General features: G+C 52.0%; 1 protein-coding gene across 2 annotated transcripts in view; it reads right to left on the bottom strand.

The window, feature by feature from the left end:
• PTPN9 (protein tyrosine phosphatase non-receptor type 9) overlaps positions 1 to 24,790 on the bottom strand; it is a 111,700-nt gene that overhangs the window by 12,476 nt on the left and 74,434 nt on the right. For both annotated transcript variants that reach the window (XM_070054644.1, XM_002722036.5), the window contains exons 6-9: positions 18,830 to 18,940; positions 16,864 to 17,192; positions 6,616 to 6,709; positions 743 to 809 (exon numbers count right to left, since the gene is read on the bottom strand). In XM_070054644.1, coding sequence (XP_069910745.1) covers positions 743 to 809; positions 6,616 to 6,709; positions 16,864 to 17,192; positions 18,830 to 18,940 — 601 coding nt within the window. The remainder of the gene's footprint in view (positions 1 to 742; positions 810 to 6,615; positions 6,710 to 16,863; positions 17,193 to 18,829; positions 18,941 to 24,790) is intronic.

Raw genomic sequence — 24,790 nt, 5'->3', positions numbered from 1 at the left:
GCTGGGCCACACCAAAGCCAGGAGCCTGAAACTCCATCTGGGTCTCCCACGTGGTGGCAGGGAATCAAGGCCATCTTCTGGTGCTTTCCCAGGCACATTAGCAGGAAGCTGCATCAGAAGTGGAGCGGCTGAGGCTCACATGGGCCTCTGCCAGTGGCTTCACCAGCAGTGCCCCCACGATGCACCCCACTCGAGCAGTGTCTTAATGCCCGCCCCTCCTCCAGACTCCTTGCAGGTCAGGGCCTGAAGCACACGTGTGGTCTGTCTGCCTCCCACCTTCTCTGGAGGTGATGTGGTTTTCTTTTCTGATGGACAGAGGCATCAGCAGCGTACAGGTATTCCCTCTGAAGCCCCCCGGAACCCACAGCCTCTGTCGGAGCGTAGGAGATCCATGTCAGAGCGCTTGCTGGAGTGCTCTGTCGTGGTACAGGGCCAGCAGAGGCCTCTGAGGACAGCAACACTCACTCCTAGATCAGACACAGTCTACATCGAGTCCCACTGCCGGCTTGGCCTCTGCTGGAGACAGAACCCAGAGCAGGTGACAGGGCTCGGCCCAAAACCTCGTGTGAGCAGTGCTGTGTGTTTGAGTCAGTACAGCAGCAGGTTCCAGGCCTACCTGGAACAGAAACTCTGTCCTTCCCACCTGACTCCGGAACCACTTCTGACCCAGCGCCACAGCATCTCCTTCCCAGTCAGGCGACCACCTGGCACGGAACCGAGCGTGAAGGCTCCGCCGGCTTACCTTGTGTACCGATGTAAGCATTCTTCTGCTTGTAGCCATCCATGAAACTGGCATTGATGTAATCTGTCTAATGACAAAAAAGGAGACGTTACTGCAGCTGTAGGGGCAGCCCTCGCGGCTCAGGAGCTGGCGTGCTGTGCACACGGCTCGCAGTGCGGACGGGCTCGTCTTGTCAGGCAAAGAGAAGAGCCCGGCTCACCAGCCGCACTGCAGCAGTCGGGGCTCGGAGCTGGACGTCTGTCTGCAGAAGAACCACGCCGGCCCTTCCCCAGAGCTTACTACAGATCAAAGCCAACCACAGGCCTACAGTGCAGATGGAAGCTCTAACACTCTCGGAGGGAAACTCGGAAGTAAATGCTGGTGACCCTGGGCTAGGCGACGCCTTCTTAGAGGGGACACGAAGTCACAAGTGATGGAATAAAGCAACTGAATTGAACTACATTAGAATTTAAAAATACTGTGCTTCAAAGGTGAGCACAAGACACCAAAAGAAATCCCACAAAATATATGTATTTGTCAAGGGTCTGGTATCTAGAATACATAAAGAACTCTTATAACTCAATAACAAAAACCCAAATACCTTGATTTTAAAATGAGCATAAGAAAAAAAAACAGACGTTTTTCCAAAGAAGATACGCAGATGGCCAATAAGCTCATGAGAAGACGCTCAGAATCATGAGCCATGAGAGAAGCGCACATCGAAACCACCGCGAGGGCCACCGCGCACCAGGACGGCTCCAGGTAAAGAGGACGGCAACGGCAGGGGCTGGCGAGCACAGGCGGAGCTGGAGACCCCGGACGCTGCTGATGGGCACGCGCCGCGGAAATGCTCAGGAAACCGATCTGACAGCTCCTCAACGAGTGGCGCTACCCCGTGACCAGCAAGCTGCCTCCTGAGGCCCACAAGTCCTTATAGCAGCCCAGAACCCTCTAACTGACAGTGAACAGAATGCAGTGCAGCCCCACCGTGAAATGCCCCTGGGAAGTAGAGGGGTGAGGCGTTGATGCCTGTCACGCACACACACACACGAGCCGGGACGGCACATCAGCCACGAGAGGCACTTATGGGGTTCCATGCGCAGGAGATGTCCAGAACAGGCAAATCCACAGAGGTAGGATACAGATTAGGTGGGTCAGAGAGAGAAACGGGGGTGACTGCCAAGGGCGTGGGGGTCGTGCGGATGATAAAAATATTCTTTAGATTCTTTATTTATCTATTTGAAAGGCAGAAAGAGAGAGAGACAGAGAGAGAGAGACAAAGAGAGAGAGAGATCTTCTATCCTTGATTCAGTCCCCAAATGGCTCCCCAACAGCTAGGGCTGGGCCAGGCTGAAGCCAGGAGCCAGGAACTCCATCTGGGGCTCCCCATGGGTGGCAGGAACCCAAGTACTTAGGCCACTACTTCCCAGGCACATCAGCAGCAGGCTGGATTAGAAACGGAGGAGACGGGACTCAAACCAGCACTGCAACACAAAATGCTGGCATCCCAGGCCGCAGCCTAACCTGCTGCGCCGTAAGGCCGGCCTCAGAGATCAAAATGTCCTGAGGTTGGCTGTAATGGTAATGGTCACCCAACTCGGTTCATGCAGCAAACACCACTGACCTGAACACGGTAAATGGTGACTTATACGAGATGTGAATTACATCTTATCAAAGCTCCTATTTATAAAACCAAGGATCCACGGAACCGGGACCAAAGGGCAGGCAAGTGAAGCCGCTGGGCAGGGACGTGCATCCCTCCACACAGAGGACAAGGCTGCACCTGCTCAGAACCCGCGACAGGGCGGCCGGACTCACTGTTCCAAATTCAACAACTTCAGAGGCTCTCAGCGACCAGCTCCTAACTTCCTCTCTTCCAGGATCTTCCATCTCCTACGTTCCTCAATGTCATCTTTTACTACATTCACAAGATCCCTGCCAACACCCCCTAATCTAGGCTGGTAAGAGGAGAGAGGAATGACAGACAGTGGAGTGCATCGAGGAGGGAGTGGAGGGTTTGCAGCACAAAGAAGTTCAAGAGCAAACAAGGGGAAATCCCCGCCCCTTGCTGTCTTCAGAGGGACCCCTCCTTCAGCCTGCCACACTTTCCCCAGCAGGTCCTGTCGCCTGCAGGCCAGTCAGGACTGTTGGCGTCCCACAGTCACCCCGTTAGAAACCTCTACCTCACAGTCAAACGCATGTTACTTGGCTACCTGCCCACTGGCCATGCAGGCCACCGACTTCTCTCCACTGCACGAGTGACTCAGGCAGGGTTCCCTGCACCTCTCCCGCAGCAGCCGACAAGGACCTCCCGAGACTGGCCGCCGTCCTGACTTGACAGCTTCTGACGCGGCGGACACCTGCCGCAGCGGCAAGCGGACAGCCTCCCTCACTCCTGGCCAGGCTTTTCAGTCCAGGGCCCGCAACAGTCAGCCAAAGCCGGCGGGCGCCGGTTCCTGTCCCAGCTGCCCTGTTTCCAATCCAGCTCCCTGCTAATGTGCCTGGAACAGCCGTGGAGGATGGGCCAAGTGCCTGAGCCCCTGCCAACCATGTGGGAGACCTGGATGGAATTCGAGGCTCCTGGCTTGGCCCCGGCTGTTGCGGCCATTTGGGATTTGGGGAGAGAACAGTGGATGGAAGATCTCTTTTTCTCTCTCTAAGTCTGCCTTTCAATAAACAAATAAATACTTTAAAATTTTATTTATTTGAAAGGAGGGAGGGAAAGAGAGACTGAAAGATAGAGAGTGAGAGAGAGGCAGACAAGAGCAGAGGTCTTCCATGCTCTGGTTTACTCCACAAACGCCCACAACAACTGAGGCTGAGCCAGGCTGAAGCCAGGAACCTGAAACTCCATCCAGGTCTCCCACGTGGGTGGCAGGGACCAAATTACTTGGGCCGTCACCTGCTGCCGTCCAGCGTGCGTTAGCAGGAAGTGGAGTCAGGATCTGGAGCTGGGACTAGAAGAGGGGCGCAGGCATCACAAACAGCACCTCACTGCTAGGCCACACACGCAGCCCAGCCTGGTACGCTGAGGCAGTACGTTCCCCAGACCCAGAGAGGCACGGATTCCCCGGGAATGTGCCACCAACATGACCTCGGAAGTAAGACACAAGCTATTTGCAGGATCCTAACTTCGTGTGTGCTTTGAAAAGAAATGTCACCTCATTTTTTTTATAATATCACCTCTTCAAAGGAGACTTACAATTTTTTTTTTTGACAGGCAGAGTTAGACAGTGAAAGAGAGAGAGAAAGAGAGACAAAGGTCTTCTTTTTCCATTGGTTCACCCCCCAAATGGCCACTACAGCCGGCGCTGCACCGATCCGAAGCCAGGAGCCAGGTGCTTCTCCTGGTCTCCCATGGGGTGCAGGGCCCAAGCACTTGGGCCATCCTCCACTGCACTCCCGGGCCACAGCAGAGAGCTGGCCTGGAAGAGGGGCAACCGGGACAGAACCCGGCGCCCAATTTCTTTATAACTGAGGATGCCAGTTTCCAGCACCCTTGTCTCAGCAAGCACTTATCTCCGAGAAGAGCATCAGCCATTTCAGAAGAATCATCAGACATCACAAACTGCAAACGTCCTCAGAGACAGCACAGGCGGGAGGGGAAACTGAAGCAGCGAGATCCAAACCCAGCACAGGGTATCAGGCGTCGCTGCTCCAGGCCGGAGGTCTGTGTCCCCTTCCAACTGTGGTGCAGAGTCCCCGCCCTGGAGGTGTGAGGAGCAGGCTTTATGAGGTGAAGACGGGGCCCGCACAGGTGGACTCGGTGCCCCTACAGGAGCCAGGAGCCCCGACCAGCATGTGAGCTGTGACCCAGCCGCTCCGCAGTGTGCGGGTTCCAGGACACCACGCTGCGCACAGTCATCAGGAACGCTCTGATTTGTCAACTAAGAGAAGTCAATGTCAAGAAACAACGAGAAAGAATGACCCAAAGGTAGAAATCCCGTGAAAGTTACATAAGCAATGTCGACAAATACAAAAAACCCAAACCCTGCACTGACTGTGGAAACAACACTTGAGGCACCGAGACCTCCAGTCGGCCAGGGGGTCCGGTCACCCACGGGGTGCACAGAGCCGTCTCCTGGTGTGCGGGCGTTTGTGGCTTCTCAGACGTCTGCTGAGTGTCTGCGGTGCCGGCACCGCTCTTGGCATTAGAAACAGCAGTCAAGGCCAGTGCTGTGGCGCAGCAGATTTAAGCCACCACTTGCCAGGCCGGCATCCCACCTGGAACAGCAGTTCTGACTGCCCTGCTTCTGATGCAGCTTCCTGTTAATGAGCCTGCGAAGGTGGCAGAACATGGCTCGGGTAGCTGAGCCCCTGCCACCACGTGGGAGACCTGGACGGAGTTCCAGGCTCCTGGCGTCGGCCCGGCCCAGCCCTGGGCATTGCAGCCTTTTGGGGAGTGAACCAGCCAATGAAGACCTCTCTCCCACCCCACCCCGCATCACTCTGCCTTTCAAATAAATAAATCTTAAAAATTTTTTTTCAAGTCTGACCTCATTCTTTTTCTTTTCTTTTTCTTTTCTTTTTTTTTTTTTTGACAGGCAGAGTGGACAGTGAGAGAGAGAGACAGAGAGAAAGGTCTTCCTTTGCCGTTGGTTCACCCTCCAATGGCCGCTGCAGCTGGTGCACCGCGCTGATCCGAAGCCAGGAGCCAGGTGCTTTTCCTGGTCTCCCATGGGGTGCAGGACCCAAGCACTTAGGCCATCCTCCACTGCACTCCCTGGCCACAGCAGAGAGCTGGCCTGGAAGAGGGGCAACCAGGACAGAATCCGGCGCCCCAACCGGGACTAGAACCCGGTGTGCCAGCGCCGCAAGGCAGAGGATTAGCCTAGTGAGCCGCGGCGCCGGCCTCTGACCTCATTCTTTAAAAACAAACACACACACAGCAGCCAACAAGATACCTGTGAGTACCTCAGACCCCAGCAGCCCCCCTGGCCCCTTCGGCCCCTCCTCTGAGCGTGTCACGTGGCAGCGCAGGCAGAGTAGAGGAGTCCACGCTTGGGAGCAGGACTGCGGCCGTCTCCCGCGGGAACGCCCTCGCAAGCGCCCTGGGAGGCGAGGAGCTCAGTCTACGCGCCTGCACCAGCACAGTGACGGAGACAGAAACGCTGCCCCTGGGCCCCGCCCACACATCAAACCTGCCCAAACACAAGGCAGAGGCTGGGTGTAAACCGAGACTGCACAGTGTGCGTCGTGTCAAAGGGGCTCCACGTAAATCCCTTTGCAACCTCAATCAATGCTGCGATTTGATGCTAAATGTGAAAGGTCACCAGAAAAAACTGGTAGAGCCAAAAAGAACTGTAAAACCGGCTTAGTCATTCATCCCAAACTGCACGCTGCTGTTAACAAGTTGTATGAAAGAGGACTTTAAAAGGAGTAAGTGAATGATCAATGTTATAAAAGACATAAGATGCACATAGAATGAGAAGTTTTAGATGCCCCAGTGTTATCCTGATAGTTTTTTTTGTTTGGGACACGCTTTCCAGAGACCATATCAGGTGCTTAGCGGGAATAAAGATGACGTGCTCCGGCAAACCACGTTAGATGCAGTCAAAAATCAGCCGAAGATGATGGCAAAGACAGTGATGTTAAAGGAGCACGTGAGGGCTGAGAGGAAGTGCCGGCCGTGTCCCAATGCACTGCCTGTCACTCCACTGAGCGGCCCTCACCTGGCCACCTCATCTCCACCCTGGACGCGCAGGCCCACGGCGGCTGTCTGCGCTTTCTGGGGCAGATGAAGAGAGCAGGTCGCCTGGGATCGGAGCTGCCTGGTGCTGACACACCCACCCGCCCAGCACACTCAGAACTCACACCTCGTCCCTGCACTGCAGCGCTCAGCAGGTCCGCTTGGGACCTCAGCGCTCCCAGTAAGATGGCGTTTATCTGTCTACCTGTGTGTGGCCGCTGCGTTTCGTCAGCTTCACTCTAGTTTGGTCCAGACAGGGCACGTCCCCATAGCGATTCTTCTCTAGGTTTCCTGGAGACCTGAGGAACGAAACAGACACACAAGCCAGGGTAAGGAGAAAGCAGGGCAGAGTACACGGGACGTGCAAAGCACGGCAATGCCGGGTGGGGTCCGTCACCGCCGGGGGAGGCAGGCGAGGCTTCCGTTCTCTAGCCTGTGTAATTCTACATCACTGATTGTAATAAGTACGTACAAGAGGCTTCTAACAGGGTTGGGGGCTGGCGATGTACTGAGCTGGAGGTAAAGCTGTACCTGCAATGTCAACATCCTACGTGGGCTGGTTCATGTCCCTGCTGCTCCACTTCCTATCCAGCTCCCTGCTAACGGTCTGGGGAAGAACAGCAGAAGACGGCCCAAGTGCTTGGGCCCTGCACCCGCATGGGAGACCAGGAGGAGGCACCTGGCTCCTGGCTTCGGATCAGCGCAGCACCGGCCATGGCGCCCATTTGGGGAGTGAACCAACGGAAGGAAGACCTTTCTCTCTGTCTCTCTCACTGCCTATAACTCTGTCAAATAAAAATAAATAAATAGATAAGTAGATAGATAGATATATAGTCTTTAAGAAAAGAAACAGGTTAAGAGTTAACGTGCCCTCACCCCACAGCACAGCGCCTGGGCTCGGTTCTGCCTCCGGCTCCTGACTGCAGCTCTCAGCTAACGCAGACCCTCAGAGGGAGGAAATGGTAGCTCAAGAAATTGGGCCCCTACACCTGTGTGGGAGACCAAGCCTGAGCTCCTAGCTCCTGGCTTTTTGGCAGACTCAGCCCTGGCTGTGGAGGGCATTTGGAGTGTGTACCTCTCTTTTTCAAACATATTAATATTTTTATAAAGATAGGGCAGGGGCCGGCGCTGTGGCGCAGTGGGTTAACGCCCTGGCTTGAAGCACCGACATCCCATATGGGCGCCAGTTCTAGTCCCAACTGATCCACTTCCAATCCAGCTCTGCTACGGCCTGGGAAAGCAGAAGATGGCCCAAGTCCTTGGGCCCCTGCACCCACATGGGAGACCCGGAAGAAGCTCCTGGCTCCTGATTGGCACAGCTCCGGCCGTTGTGGCCACCTGGGGAGTGAACCAGAGGATGGAAGACCTCTTTCTCTGTTTCTACCTCTCTCTCTAACTCTTTCAAATGAACAAAATAAATCTTAAAAAAAAAAAAAAAAAGATAATGCAGGTTTCTCATGAACATTTTGAAGTCCCCTCATCTGACTTACAGAATGAAGAACGGAGGGAGTCCTGCAGGGACTAAGGCATAAACTGGTGTAGAAAAGTGCTGCTGGAACAAACCCCTAGCATTGGAAGCGGCTCTGGAACTGGGTGACAGCAGAGGTTGGGAGGAGTGTGCTGGAAACGCCCCCAGCGCCACGAATGGGGCAGCGCGGGGCCTCTGCAGCGGCTCAGAAGAGGAGGCTGTGGGGAGAACACCCGGGTCTCCTGAGCCATTACCACACCACGGCGATCGGAACGCTGGTAGAAACGTGGATGGTGAAGGCGATTCTGCAGAGGCCTCACATGGCAATGAGGAGGGGCAGAGAGCTGAGAATTTACCTCCAAAATAGCTCTATTAAATTCCAGTTTAACGTGGTGGGTCAGTAACACATGTCAATTCTACTTTGTCCAGTAACCTCACTAAAATGAGATGACTATTTGGGATAAATCCAAAAAGTAACAGGAGACATTAGGAGACAAAGATTTCAACCCGTTTTGGCAGAGAAAGCGGATGGGAGGATTTGGGCTAACTTGGTCAACTCAGGGAAGCCAGGACCCAGGGAGCTACCTACAGACCAAATGAGTCACCCTCAGAACTTGCGCTCCCTGCGAGGTCAGGGGGGCACAGGCGAAAACAGGACTACAGACGACGTGACTGAGGGACGCCAGCACCCTGCCCCGGCCTTGGGTCCTGCCACACAACCTGCAGCACTCTGCCCTGGACAAAGGCACGGTCCCAGGTAGGAGAACGCTGACAGCCGCCTGACCCTTCAGCCGAGGCTCGCTCGTGGAAACACAGCTTCCAAACAGCACTCATGGAGCACACGGCAGAGCGCTCCAGACAACTAAGGAACACCCTAACCCACGGGGGACACAGAGAGGGAGTGAGGAAGAGCAGACGGCTTCGTTTTTTCTTTTCTTCTTTGTCTTTCTTTGAAGATTTATTGGAAAGGCAGAGTGACAGAGGGAAGGAGAGACAAAGAGGGCCAGCTTGCATCTGCTGGTTCATTCCTCAAATGGCCTCAACAGCCAGGTGTAGGCCAGGCTGAAGACAGAGCCAGGAGCTCCATCCTGGCCTCCCCCATGGGTGCAGGGGCCCAAGCACTTGGGCCATTATCCACTGCCTTCCCAGTGCATAAGCAAGGAGCTGGACCAGAAGTGGAGCAGCTGGGACTTGCACTGGCACTGCAGTGTGGCATGCCAGCATTGGAAGCGCTGTGCCACAACACTGGCCCCCAGTAAATGCCTTCCTAATGGCTACAATAATATCCTCAAGGAGAAAAGAGATGATGCTGTTATATTTGAAACAAGAGCAGGATGCTGGAAAAATAAACAACCAGAGATAAGTTCTTGGAAATAAAAAAAAAATCATCAAAATACAAACTTCAAGGGAAGAGATGAAAGAGGAAGTAGAAAAAATTATCCAGAATACAAGACATCACATGATGAAAAATTTGAGGGAATTGACGCAACCGAGAGGGATGACTCCAGGACAGAAGACAGGTGGACAGGCATCGAGGCCGGGGTTGAGCTGCATCTAGAGAGGCCTGCATCCCACACGACGGTGCCAGTTTCAGTCCTCGCTAAGCTGCCACCCACGTGGGAGACCCCGATGTTGTCCTGGCACCTGGCTTAGCCTTGGCTGCTGCAAACATCTGGGGAATGAACCAGTGGATAGACGATCAAAATCAACCTCTCTCTCTCTCTCGCTCTCGTTCTACCTTTCAAAAAATAAACAAAATAGAATGTTAAAGAAAAAACAAGACATGAGACCAGAAAACAAGAACAAATAAAAGAGGGAAAATGCAGAATAAATGCTGAGTAGCAGCCCAGAGAACAACGGCTATAGTGAGGACGGGAACAGAAGGATGGAAACTTCTAGAGTGAGGTCTCCAGGGGGAAAATGAACTGATTTTGTGATATATTTGACCACTTGCAAAATAATGATGATCGTGTAAAATAACCCATACTGGGTATATGGGGAAACAATGAAGATAAGTACACAAAAAACTATAAGCAAATGAGAAAACTGGGTAATTGTCTTCAAAAGAAATAAAAAGTGAATTTAATAAGATTATCTAATATATTTGGTCATTCCACAATAGCCCACTTAGCTCTGCAATAAAAATTAACATAAGCATAAAAATGGTTCGATAGGGAGCCGGCACTGTGGTGCAGCTGGTTAAGCCACCAAGGCAATGCCGCCACCCCGTGTGGGTGCTTGTGAGTCCCAGGTGTTCCTCTTCAATCCAGCTCCCTGCTGTGGCCTGGGAAAGCAGCAGAAGATGGCCCTACTCCTTGGGCCCCTGCACCCACGTGGGAGACAGGAAGGAAGCTCCTGGCTCCTGGCTTTAGCCTGGCCCAGTCCTGATCATTATAGCCATTTGGGGAGTGAGCCAGCAAATGGAAGATCTCTCTCTCTCTCTCTCTCTCTCTCTCTCTCTTTCCCTCTCTCTTTCTGCCTCTGCTTCTCCTTCTCTGTAACTCTGAATTTCAAACAAATAAATCTTTAAAAAAAAAAAAAAGGTTCGGTAAAATACTGTGACAGCTAATTATATTGGAAAAATAGTCAAAAGGGAAGTGACAGGGTGTGACAGTGAAATGCTGACCTACTATAGAAATAAGTAGAGTATCATAACATTTTATTTCAGAATTATGGAGGAAATACCAAGAGAGGCTGGCGCCGCGGCTCACTAGGCTAATCCTCTGCCTGCGGCGCCGGCACACCGGGTTCTGGTCCTGGTCGAGGCGCCAGATTCTGTCCCGGTTGCCCCTCTTCCAGGCCAGCTCTCTGCTGTGGCCAGGGAGTGCAGTGGAGGATGGCCCAAGTGCTTGGGCCCTGCACCCCATGGGAGACCAGGATAAGCACCTGGCTCCTGGCTTTGGATCGGCGCAGCGCCAGCCGTAGCGGCCATTTGGGGGGTGAACCAATGGAAGGAAGACCTTTCTCTCTCTCTCTCTCACTCTGCCTGTCAATATAAATAAAAAAGTAAATTAACTGCATTGGGAGTACCCAGGAAACAAATTGGTGCCCACGTGAGATGCCAGGGACACAAGTGGCAGCTTTACCCACTGCCCTACAGTGCCGGTCCCCCCGAGGACATTTTACAGTCACAAAGACAATTCAATGAGGACACTTGTCAACATCGGGTGCTTGAGCAACTGGATACCACTGACAAAATAAGTGAACGTCAACCTAAACCTGACAACTTATACAAAAATTACTTCACATGGGATCACAGACTTATATGTAAAGCAGAATTCTAGAGCATTTGGGGCGGGACGGACATAGACTCTCCAGAATCCAGGGCTAGGCAGAGTGTTATCAGATGCGATACCGAGAGAATGAGCCACACAGGACAAAATCAGTGGATGGGACTTCATCAATATTAAAAACATTAACTTCACAGGAAATTTTTGTTAAAAATATGAAAAGACAAGGCACAGACTAAAGCACATATTTGGAAAACAAAAATTCAACAAAGAACCGATACCCAAGGGTGGGCATCAGGCAGTGTTTGAGACGCACTTGGGGTCCCCACATCCCTCAGAGTGCCAGGGTTTCGGTCACTTCTTCACTGCCAATTCCACCTTCCCAGCCAAGTGCACCCTGGGAGGCAGCGGGCGATGTCTCGGGCAGGTGGAAGACCTGAATGGAGTGCCTGGCTCCTGGCTTCGGCCTGACCCAGCCCTGGCTTCTGCAGGCATCTGGGGGAGTGAACCAACAGGTGGATGATCTCTCTCTCACCGGTTTTCTCTCTCTGCCTTACAAATAATTTAAAAATTAAAAAAAATATATTTAGCCTATATAAAGAACTCTCAGATCTTAACAGTTTATAAAAGGGTAAAAGACATGAAAAGATGTTCAATATCATGAGCCATTAGAGAAATGCAAATTAAAATCACAATGAGACTTTAGCACAGCCCTATCAGAAAAGCTAAAATAAAAAAGAGTGGGAAGGGGGCAGCACTGTGGCATAGTTAGTTAAGCCACCTACAACGCTGGTGTGCCAGTTCAAGTCCTGGCTCTTCTGCTTCCAATCCAACGTCCCCCTGGCATGCCTAGAAAGCAGCAGAAGATGGCCCTGCTGCCTCCTAGGAGACTGGATGGAGCTCCAGGCTCCTGGCGTGGGCCCAGCCCTCTGGGGAGTGAACCAGCAGATGGAAGCCCTCTCCAATCCTAACTTAGCTGGTACAGATGCACGGAGATGATCACTCACACTCTGCTGGTGGACACACAGAACTCTGGGACAGCTGGGCCGTTTCTTACATAAATGAAACATACGATTACCATGTGATCCAGTAATTGCATTCCTGGGCATGTATCCCCGAGAAACGGAAACCACTGTGTACACAAAGCCTAGACACAAATATCGGTAACAGTTTTCCTCGGAGCAGACAGAAACTGGAAGCACCCAGATGGCCTTCAACAGGTGAGTGTTAACACATGGACACCATCCACAGGACACTACACAGCAGTGAGAGCGAGCCGGCCACCCACACAGAGAACCAGGCTGAGTGGAGAGTTACATGGAAAGGGTAAAACTAGAGAGACAGGGTGGCCCTGTGGGTTAAGCTGCTGTCTGCAGCACTGGGATCCCGTATGGGTGCCGGTTCAAGTCCTACCTGCTCCTCTTCCGATCCAGTTCCCTGCTAACGCACCTGGGAAAGCAGCAGAAGATGGCCCAAGTGCATGGGCCCTGCACCCATGTGGGAGACCTGGATGAAGCTCCTGGCTCCTAGCTTCAGCCTGGCCCATCTCTGGCCATTGCAGCTATTTAGGGAGTGAACAAGCAGATAGAAGAACTCTCTCTCTTTCTCTGTAGTTCTGATTTTCAAATAAATAAGTAAATAAATAAATAGACTATAGTGACAGAGAACAGACATGTGGCTGCAGAGGTCAAAGGTGAGGAGCTGGTGGCAGAAAGAACTGTATTTACAAACGGACAAGAGAGCCTCGTGGTGATGGAAGCATCATACCTTACCTATGGGGACAGATACAAACCTCCATGAGCAGCAAACCTGCAGAGAACTAAATACACAGGCACAAAGTAAAACTGGAAAAAGGTGAGTAAGCCTAGTGGGTGGCAGCAGTGTCAGCATGCTGGTCTTGGAAGGTATTATAAGGGGAGGAACTATGGACAGGGGATGTGTGATCTGTCTGTATTGTTCTTTTCAGTTTTTTGAAAAACATTTACTTATTTATATTGAAAGAGTTACAGCGGCCGGCGCCGCGGCTCACTAGGCTAATCCTCCGCCTTGCGGCGCCGGCATACCGGGTTCTAGTCCCGGTTGGGGCGCCGGATTCTGTCCCGGTTGCCCCTCTTCCAGGCCAGCCCTCTGCTGTGGCCAGGGAGTGCAGTGGAGGATGGCCCAGGTGCTTGGGCCCTGCACCCCATGGGAGACCAGGAAAAGCACCTGGCTCCTGGCTCCTGCCACCGGATCAGCGCGGTGCGCCGGCCGCAGTGCGCCGACCGCGGCGGCCATTGGAGGGTGAACCAACGGCAAAGGAAGACCTTTCTCTCTGTCTCTCTCTCACTGTCCACTCTGCCTGTCAAAAAAAAAAAAAAAAAAAAAAAAAAAAGAGTTACAGAGAGAGTGGGAGAGAAAGATTTTCCACCTTCTGATTCACTCCCCAGATAGCCACAACGGCCGGGGCTGGGCCAGGTGCAGCCAGGAGTCAGGAGCTTCATCTGGTCTCCCACACAGGTAGCAGGGTCCCAAAGACCTCGGCCGTCTTACTCAGGCTGCTTTTCCCAGCAGGGAGCTGCTTCAGAAGTGGAGCGGCGGGGATGCCAGTGTTGCAGGCAGCGGCTTTATCCACTGCCCCACAATGCCAGCCCCCGTCTAGATTGTTCTATGTTTTTAGATGTAGATTATGAGTCTCAGTGTGAGTTGGAGCCTAATACTCTGCTTCTTCTTCTTCTTCTTTTTTTTTTTTTTTTAAAGAGATTGATTTATTTATTTGAGAGGAAGAGTGAGAGGGAGAGACAGAGGCCTTCCATCTACTGGTTCACTCCCCAAATGGCTGCAAAGGCTGGAACTGAGCTGATCAGGAGCCAGGAGCCAGGAGCTTCTTCCAGGTCTCCCACATGGGTGCAGGGGCCATCCTCTCCTGCTTTCCTAGGCCATTAGCAGAGAGCTGGATCAGAAGTGGAGCAGCTGGGTCACGAACCAGCATCCCAAAGGGACGCTGGAGCTGCAGGCAGAGGCCAACCTACTATGCCACAGTGCCAGCCCCCGTATTATTCTCAAAGCAGCCTGTGAATCCACAGTTAATCTCATACTTAAAAGTTTACTTTTTTATAAAATATATATATATGCATATATATATATATTAAAGATGTATTTATTTGTTTGAAAGGTAGAGTGACAGAGAGAAAGGGAGAGACAAAATGTAAGAGAGAAACCTTCTACCCTCTGGTTCACTCCCCAAATGCCTACAAAGGCTAGGGCTGGCCAAGAGCCAGGAATTCCATCCTGGTCTCCCACATGAGTGGCAGGGGCTCAAGTACTTGGGCATCTTCCACTGCCTTCCCAGGAGAATGAGCAGGGAGTTAGTCAGAAGTGGAGCATCAGAACTAAACTGGCACTCCATCTGGGACGCTGACGTCACACGCTTACCCCACTGCACCACAAATGCAGCCCACTGGAAAAAGAAATCCTCGTGAAAAATGGTGTAGGGGAGAAAAACAGGAGAAACTTACTGGTCCATGGGAGCCCTGATATCTACTTCATAATCTGGAATTCCAGGGGAGACATACAATGGTACTTCAAAATGTTCATGGAAAAGCAGAATTAAAAGATTAGTTTTAACCCACTGCTGTGGCGCAGTGGGTTAAAGCCTTGGCCATATGGGATGCTGACATCCCATATGGGTGACGGTTCTAGTCCCGGCTGCTCCACTTCTGATCCAGCTCTCTGCTGTGGCCTGGGAAAGCAGTAGATGGCCCGAGTCCTTGGGCCTCTGCACCCACGTGGGAGACCCAGAAGAAGTTCCTGGCTCCTGACTTTGGATCCGCTCAGCTCCAGCCGTTGTGGCCATCTGGGGAGTGAACCAGCAAATGGAAGACTTCTCTGTCTGTACCTCCCTCTGTAACTCTTTCAAATAAATAAAAATAAAAATAGTAATTTTTAAAAAGATTAGTTTATTTTGGTACAAAAACTTCTTGAAATGCATGTATGATTTTTTCTTTTTCTAAAATTTTTTAAACATCTGTTTAGCAGAGGCAGGGAGACAGACAGCACTCCCATCCACTGGCTCACTGCCCAAAGGCCTGCGATGGCCAGGGCTGCAGCCAGGGGCTGGGCACTCAATGCAGGACTCCCAGACGGGTGGCAGGAAGTCAGTTACCACTGCCGCCTCTCAGGGTCTGCATCAGCAGGAAGCTGACGTCAGAGACGGAGCCAGGAATCAAACCCAGGTACTCCAATGTGGGACACGAGCATCTGAACGGGTCTACCGCTGGGCTGAATACCTGAGCACAAACCCGCGTTTTAAAGGGGGATGGGGAACACAGTGTAAACAGCAGCTCAAGGATTCCGGGCAGTGGGTAACTGCAGACGCGCCCAGAGCAGGGCAGAATCCCAGGACAAGAGTACAGCATCTTGGGTCAACCAGCTCTCCTTCCTGCGTCAGGCACTCCCTTGATTCAAGACTGCAGAGGGATGGGCTGGCGCCGTGGCCCAGCGTCTTAAAGCCACCACTGCATCACCATCACTGGCATCCCATATCAGCGCTGGTTTAAGTCTGAACTGCTCTCCTTCCAATCCAGCCCCCTGCTGATGTGCCTGGGAAAGCAGAAGTAAATAGCCCAGGCCAGGTGGAGCTCCGGGCTCCTGGCTTTGCCCTGACCCAGCCCCAGACACTGTGACCATTTGGGGAGTGAACCAGCAGCTGGAAGCGCTGTGTGTGTGTGTGTGTGTGTGTGTGTGTGTGTGTAACTCTGCCTTTCAAATAAAATAATGGACTGGAATATCGGGGGGGCTTGAGCTGGTCGGGAAGAGGCCCCCTCTGGACATGCGCTCCACCTCTCCTTTCTGCCCTGGGTGCCCTCGTCCTGCTTCCTGGCCTCTTCCTCACTTACTCATCTCTCCCACCTTCTTCATCTCAGATCACTGCCCTCGCCCCTTTGTGAACGCACGTCCTGCATCTTCTCCACAGCACTGACTGACCACCCTGACCAGGAAGTACGAGGGGACAAGGTGCTCACAGAACCATGGACTCTGAGAACAGCTGAGCTGCAGGGGGAAACAGCTATCAGACTGCAGCAGTCACCCGTTCCACACAGGGAAACTGAGGCACAGAGGAGGGAAACAGCTCGTGTCATCCACAGTGGACATAAGCCTTGGACTCGCTGGGACGGCTTCCCTAACTTCCAGCAGACAGAGCTCATGAACTAGAGGGAAAGAGACTTGTGCTACAGTCCATTGAGACGTGAGAAACATCTCTGTTAGCAAAGGAGAGGAAGCAAGTAGTTAAGAACTGGGCATAAGCCCACCAGACGGCTCTGTGGTAGGATCTGCGTAGGATGAGGACCCCGAGGAGGGCCTCCTAGGAGGTAACTCCCCTGCCTCGGGACTGTGGCCTGTTTCACACGTGCCAGCCCTTCCTCTCGAGACGTAAGGTGAACCGCCCAGAGCGCGTGCTGAGGGCGGGGACAGGCGGCACGCCGCTCGGAGACCACCTTTTTTTTTTTTTTTTTTTTCTTCAACACTTGTATTTCAGGAAAATATCCAAAAACATGCCATGAGAGGGTTCCCCTGCTGGTACAGAGACTTTCAGAGATCCCAGCGCACTGTGCTGGAACGAGCACGAGGCGGGAGGCCCCTCTTTCTGGATGAGCCCAGGGACACTCCTCCGCACAAGGAAGACCACTGCTGAGGTGGCAGGACGGGAAGGGCTGCTGCCAGCACCCCCGGGAGCACGCCGGGGACGGCGCTGCTGGCCCAAACCCTCACCACTTACATGGAACAGTGGAAAGTGCCGACAGGGTTCTCCCGGCGGATGTCTTCGTACTCCTCGTAGATGCCCTGCTTCTGCCTGGCGTTGACGTAGTCTACCAGTTCCTGGATGGTCATGGCATGAGGCCCTGGAACGTGCACCGAGTCCCAGTCTAAGGCAGGAGGGAGGGAGAACAGGATGATCTCGTCGAAGGGATCCGGGTGGCCGTTCACCTGCGGCAGGAACTGGAAATTCCAAGTGGCGAGGTCGATTTTGACGTGCCCACCCAGGTTTTCCGGGAGGCACTCCCTGGGTAGGTGCTGGGTGACTTCAGACGTCTTTAGTATTTGTATCTGGAAGGCCAAAAAGAACTATATGAGTTTGTGGGGAGGGGGGTCATGCATGGGAGGCTTACAAATAGAAAAGAGAACGAATAAACACACTCATATCAGGCTCGGGGACGGGATGCCGCTTGCCTGAAACACTGGAATACTTGTAAGGGAAGGAGGCGCCTTTCAGTGCCTGGGCCTGGCCTCCATGCGTCTCCCAGACTAAAGCGTGAATTCCCAGAACGTGTACCAAGGCTTCTTTCTGGACGCTAAGAATGCGTGGGAAATGGCGTACTCTGTCAGCCTTACACAAAGGCAAGTGGTCACCGTCTGCAAACGTGTGTTTTAATCTCAGCTCAGCATGGGTGCTCTCCAAGGTGGGTCTTCACAGGAGACAAGACCAGCTAGCTACCCAGAAGAAGGGAAGCCCAGGAGAAACTCTAAGAAGTAAGCATAACTCTCTGTGTTCAAATATATAAACGGGCTGACTTACTTTTTATGTATATTTTCTTTTTCGCTTATTTTTAAATTGACACACGAAATGGTGCATACTGATGTGAGTCATGGGAGCGGAATGAGCCGAGCGGAACGGGAATGCCGTTGCTCCTCCTGAACCTGGTGCCTCTGCTGGTGCGTTCGTGGAACCACCCCTTGCTCCTCTGCCCCTTCGAGGGCCAGCTCGTAGCTCGCCTCTGGTGTGAGGCCGTCCTGACTGCCCGAGGCATGGGGCAATGCTCCTGGGTCTCAGAGCCCAGGTCCTTCCACGGGGACGCCTCGCGTCACGGGCAAGGCCTGCCTCTTCCTGTTCCCCAGGGCCCACTGCCTGGACCGTAAAAAGTGCTTAATACGCCCTGAGTTTATGTGTGCATCTCCCGGACAATTAATTCCTGTAACGCGAGTGCAAGAACTTGCCCAAGGAATTTTCGGGAATTCTCTCGGGACAGATCTCCCTGTCTCCGAGCCAAAGCCTACGCTCCCCCTCCAGCCCAAGTTGCCTCAGCTACAAGGTCTGCGTTAGTATTCATTTAACTTTGTAATCCTTGCCACAAACATCTCTGATAGGAACATTTCAAAGAGATCTTTGTCTTACCCTATTATGTCAATGTTTCATATGCTCTTTCTTTCAAGGGCTGCCATTATCTGTCAGTCCTGAGACACTCAGGAGATTGTAAGAAAGGTAAGATACTTTTGGACAACACTTTCGAAAATGAGAAGCAACAAGCTGTTTTAAGGGAAAAACGCCAGGAGTGAAAGCAGGACGAGACACAGGGACACGGGGACTCTCCTCTGTCACTGTGGCATTTCCAGTGGAACAAACTCAAAGACCGGTTCAGCTAGCACAGTTATACCACAACGGGGCAAGGGCTGTGCAGCACCAGGCAACAGCCATCCCCCGTCACTTTCAGGACAGCACTTCCTGAGACCGGAAGCCCAGGCCCCAGCTTCAGGGAGCTGTGGGCAGTGAGCGAGGGGTGCTGCAGAGCGAGTAAGGAACAGGGCAGACAAGCCAGGAGGAGTCTGGAAGGCAGAAGGGGCCGTGTCTGCCCGGCTCGGGGAGAAGGGGCCGGCCTGCCCTGCCTGCCCAGCGTGCCCCACCGGCCCTGCCTGCCCGCCTGCCCACCTGCTCCACCTGCCCCGCTGGCCCCACCGGCCGGCCTTACCCGCTCCCGGACTTTGTCTTTCAGGAGGAGGCTGACCACGGAGTAGGGCACCCGGAACCACATGGGCGCCCCCACGATCAGCACCTTCTTCAGGCGGGCGGGAAACGCTCCCTGGAGAGAGAACGGGAGAAACTGGCCTGTGGGACGCGGGACTTCAAGCCTCGTGTTGAGGTTTCCATCTCTGGTCCCCATTCTACCCCGCAGGCGGAGGCGACAGGCTAATTCCGGTTTCTCCGCAGCAGTGAAGAGAAAATTCATTGAAAGAAAGAAATAAGGAAATTGGAAGCTGGCGGACTTGTTAAATTAACTGAGTCCATGTTGGCCATAAGCTTTATGGATAGAAACCTACTCTGGCTTTTATCAGCAATTATCCTACAGATGTTACACGTCAGCACACGTACATGAATGCTTAGAAAAGCTCTGCTTACTAAAACTTAGAGGGGCTGGCGCTGTGGCGCAGTGGGTTAACACCCAGCCTGCAGCACGGGCATCCCACATGGATGTCGGCTCAGCTGCTCCACTTCCAATCCAGCTCTCTGCTGTGGCCTGGGAAAGCAGTGGAAGATGGCCCAAGTCCTTGGGCCCCTGCACCTGCGTGGGAAACCCAGAAGAAGCTCCTGGCTCCTGGCTTCAGATCAGTGCAGATCTAGCCGTTACAGCCAATTGGGGAGTGAACCAGTGGATGGAAGACCTCTCTCTCTCTCTCTGCCTCTCCTCTTTCTGTGTAACTCTGACTTGCAAATAAATACATAAATCTTTAAAAAATACTTAAAGGAAAAATTAGAAATATTAATACATGAAACAGTAAAGAAACATTTCTCTTTCATGATCTTTCACTTAGGCTGATCTCTTAGCACCATTTACCTATCTCACCCATCTCTTCATCTAGGTAGGTGCTTATTCAATCAGTAATAGGCTGAGGTGGGCAAACGTGCCCCTGAGGCTCTGCACCTGCACGAGGCACAAAGGTCAAGCCCATCCGCTGCTCACCACGCTGCCCGGTTCCAGCCAGCTGTCCAGCACCACAGCCCTCCCTGGGCGAGGTTCCCTGCGACACCGCATTCAAAATGGAAACCCGTGTCCAGGAATCACAGAGAGGGAGCTGGGGAAAACATTTTCTACCCTGTTGTCTTCACCCCTCCCTCCCTCTCTCTCTTTTTACAGATTTATTTAGTTATTTATTTACCTGAAACGCAGAGTGACAGAGAGACAGACAGGTCTTCCCTTCACTGGTTCACTCCTCAGGTGGCCCCAGCAGCCAGGGCTGGGCCAGGCTGACGCCAGGAGCCTGCAGCTCCACTCAGGTCTGCCACAGGGGTGAGAGGGGCCCAGGGACTTGGGTTATCGCTGGCAGACTTCCCAGGCACATTACTAGGGAGCTGGATCAGAAGTAGAGCGGCCAGGACTCAAGGTGGCACTCTGCACACGACGCAGGCACTGTTAAGTGGTGGCTAAACCTGCTGCACCACAACGCCAGTCCCAACTCATTCTTTTTTTTTTTTTTTGACAGGCAGAGTGGACAGTGAGAGAGAGAGACAGAGAGAAAGGTCTTCCTTTGCCGTTGGTTCACCCTCCAATGGCCACCGCGGCCAGCACACTGCGGCCGGCGCACCGCGCTGATCCAATGGCAGGAGCCAGGTGCTTATCCTGGTCTCCCATGGGGTGCAGGGCCCAAGTACTTGGGCCATCCTCCACTGCACTCCCAGGGCACAGCAGAGAGCTGGCCTGGAAGAGGGGCAACCGGGACAGAATCCGGTGCCCCGACCGGGACTAGAACCCGGTGTGCCAGCGGGGTTCTCTGCAGCAGGATTAGCCTAGTGAGCCACAGCGCCCCAACTCATTCTTTTTGCCACCTTCGAAAGACTGATTCCTCAGCTAACATGCAACTTTGTTCTCCCCAGCTACTTCTCCGTTCTACTGCTTCGAGGAATTCACCAACACCCCCAAGAGAACGTGTGGCTCCCAGAAAAAAAGGCATCGTCACCAAAGTCTGAGAATACGTTGAAGGTCTAACTTGTTTCAAGGTCTGGAGGGGCTGGCACTGTGGCACAGCAGGGTTAACAGTGCCTTCGGTCCCAGCACCCCATGTGAGTGCTGGCTCAACTCCTGGCCGCTCCACTTCCAACCCAGCTCCCTGAGAACGCCTGGGAAAGCAGGGGAAGACGTAAGGGCTTGGGCCCTGCTACCCACGTGAGAGACACAGACGGAATTCCAGACTCCTGGCTTTGGCATGGCCCAGTCCCAGCCACTGCAGCCCTTGGAGTGTTACCCAGAGGGTGGAAGATCTTCCTCTTTCTATAACTCTGCCTTCATCCTTTAAGATGAATACATAAATCTTAAAAAAAAAAAAAGGTCTGCAAAAATACCTATATCCCCACAACAAGACCAGAAAGATGAAGTTATAATGGCCTCTTACTCAGAGAAGCACTACAACCCCAGGTCTGGTCCATCTGAATTACCGATAAGCTACCTCAATGACAGCTGTGGAACTAGAAATCGGAGGCCTCTTTAGGAAGATGGCTGGTGCTACATATCTGTAAAATACAGATTGCCTCAGATCAACCCCATTTCTGACAGTCTGTCCTAAAGAAATAACTAAAACACAAAGATAATAAAAAGAATATTTATTTCTTCAAAGATTTATCTTATTTTAACGTCAGAGATAGAGAGAGAGGGAGAGACAGAGACAGAGATCTTCCATTAGCTAATTCACTTCCCCGCAATGTCCAAGGCTGGGCCAGGTCAAAGCCAGGAGCCAGGAGTTTATTCCGGGTCTCCCACGTGGGTGGCGGGACCCAAACACTTAGCCACGTTCCATTGCTTTCCCTGGCCATCAGAAGGGACCTGGATCACAAGTGGAGCAGCCAGGACATTAACCAGCACCGGCACGGGATGCTGGGGTCACAGGCAGGGGCCTTATCTGCTCTACTATCCCCTGCACATTTTTTTTAAGTTTTACTTATTTTGTGATATTTATTTGAAAGGCAGAGACACACAGATATACAGAGAGAGGTCTTCCATCCACCATGGTGTTCACTCCCCAAATGCCCACAGTAGCCAGACTGAACCAGGCCGGGCCAATGCCAGGAGCCAATCCCATCTGGGTCTCCACGGGATGGGCAGGGACCTCCAGTACTGGGGCCGCTGACTGCTGCCTTCTAGGGTGCGCATTAGCAGGAAGCTGGAGCTGGGCGTGGGAGCGGGACTTGGACCCAGGTACTCCAGCACACTATGCAGGTGTCTCAGCCAGCATCCCACTGTGCCAAATGGCCACTCCAACATCTATTTTTGATAATTAAAAATAACACTTTAAAACTGGAAAAAATATGTGTATGTCCAAAATGAGTAGTGGCTAACAAAATGATGTATCTTACAACAGACTATTAGGTAACCTTTACGATGAACATTTAAAATAATTTTTATAAATTAGAAATGTTCACATATAATTTTTTTTTTTGACAGACAGAGTGGACAGTGAGAGAGAGAGACAGAGAAAAAGGTCTTCCTTTTGCCGTTGGTTCACCCTCCAATGGCCGCTGCGGCCGGTGCGCTGCGGCCGGCGCACCGCGCTGATCTGATGGCAGGAGCCAGAAGCCAGGTGCTTCTCCTGGTCTCCCATGGGGTGCAGGGCCCAAGGACTTGGGCCATCCTCCACTGCACTCCCTGGCCACAGCAGAGAGCTGGCCTGGAAGAGGGGCAACCGGGACAGAATCCGGCGCCCCAACCGAGACTAGAACCCGGTGTGCCGGCGCCGCTAGGCGGAGGATTAGCCTAGTGAGCCGCGGCGCCGGCCCACATATAATTTTTTTAAAGATTGATATTTTTTTGAAAGGCAGAGTTATAGAGAGGCAGAAGCAGAGAGAGAGAGAGAGAGAGAGAGGCCTTCCATCCACTGGTTCACTCCCCAGATGGCCGCAATGGCCAGAGCTGTGCCGATCTGAAGCCAGGATCCAGGAGCTTCTTCCAGGTCTCCCATGCGGCTGCAGGGGCCCAAGGACTTGGGCCATCTTCCATTGCTTTCCCAGGCCATAACAGAGAGCTGGATCACAAGTAGGGTAGCCAGGACTTGAACCGGCACCCATATGGGATGCCAGCACTGCAGGCGGTGGCAGCTTTACCCACTACACCACAGCACCAGCCCCCACATATAATCTTTTTTTTTTTTTTTTTTTTTGACAGGCAGAGTGGACAGTGAGAGAAAGAGACAGAGAGAAAGGTCTTCCTTTTGCCATTGGTTCACCCTCCAATGGCCACCGTGGCCAGTGCGCTGCGGCCGGCGCACCGCGCTGATCCGAAGGCAGGAGCCAGGTGCTTCTCCTGGTCTCCCATGGGGTGCAGGGCCCAAGCACTTGGGCCATCCTCCACTGCACTCCCTGGCCACAGCAGAGAGCTGGCCTGGAAGAGGGGCAACCGGGACAGAATCCGGCACCCCGACCAGGACTAGAACCCGGTGTGCCGGCGCCGCAGGCGGAGGATTAGCCTAGTGAGCTGCGGCGCCGGCCCACATATAATCTTACACTAAGGGCTGGCATTGTGGTACAATGGGTTTAAGCCGCCGCTTATCATGCCCACATGCCTTATCAGAGTGCCAGTTCAAGTCCTGGCTGCTCCACTTCCAATCAGCTCCCTGCTAATGTGCCTGGGAGAAGGCTCAAGTATTTGAGTCCCTGCCACCCAACTGGAAGACCAAGATGGAGGCCCTGGCTCTGGCTTCAGCCTGGCCCAGCGGCAGCTGTCGCAGTCATCTGGGGAATAACACAGTCAAGGAGAGATCGCTCTCTCTTCTTCCTCTCTGTTACTCTTTCAAATAAATAAATCTGTTTTAAAAAAATCTTAACATTCAACAGAGTTAAAACTATAATCTTAATTTTGTTTCTAAAATTTCATGCACATACACATAATTTCACACAGAAAAAAAAAAAAACAGTAAAAATCAAACTCGAAGTCCCACAAGGAAATTCTTCCAGTCTAAGAGTATTTTAAATAAAGATAAATATGATAAAATTATCTGTCCTATAAATAACATCAAAATATGGCAGAAACTTCTGATTCATACCAGCGCTCCTGCATTCACGCACCAATCACACACCCTAACCTCCTTCCCCTCGTTAGACAATGTTCTCAGGGGTTGACAGTCTGTATATATACCTGCCTTACGTGAGAGGCATCCTTGTGCCTTTTATATAAACATTAAACCCATATTAAAACACTCATATTTACACACAGAAATGTATCGTACTTGTATCAAAGCGCAATATAATGTAAAACATACACACAGATGCTCCAAAACACGTTAGTTTTTAACCCAGAAATTCCATAAACATGAAAAATAGATGAAACATAGTTCTAAACCTTTACTGAAAGATATGACAGCAGACTTTGAACAAGCAAGCAAAAAGTTCAGCAGCACAGCCCTCCTAGATGGGAGAGGACAGCACTTCAAAACACATCAATTCTCCCTCCACTAATTAGTGAAGTGCAGACATTTTCTTGAATTGCTTTATAATCAAAAAAACTCAATATAAAATAAAGTTGACTTTCGTATGCATGTTATATGATGCATATAAAAGCACACGAAAAAAAAGCACACATAAAAGCACACGGAAGTGCATACAGAAGAATAAAAGTTTAAAATCGTCAAAATAATGTTCAGAAACAAAACAGCAGGAGCAAGCCTGTTTTATAACTTTATAACTAAATAAAAAGTCGCACTTTGGTCTAGACGGCAAGATCAGTGGCAGAAGAGTGCAGCAACAGATGCGCCACACGGGGACCCGCCATCACGCACTGTTAGGACACAGAGATTTGAAAACAAAGTGTTTGCTCTGTAGTTAGGTAAAATATGTAACATGACATATATGATTAAATACACTACATATACATAGTATCTAAAAAATAAAGTTGGGATCAGCATGTGGCACGGTGGTTAAATCGCCACTTGGGTACTCTGCATCCCACAGC

This window comes from Oryctolagus cuniculus, chromosome 12 (assembly GCF_964237555.1).
Source record: "Oryctolagus cuniculus chromosome 12, mOryCun1.1, whole genome shotgun sequence".
Taxonomy (NCBI): Eukaryota; Metazoa; Chordata; class Mammalia; order Lagomorpha; family Leporidae; genus Oryctolagus; species Oryctolagus cuniculus.
This window is presented reverse-complemented; position numbering and strand designations above follow the sequence as displayed.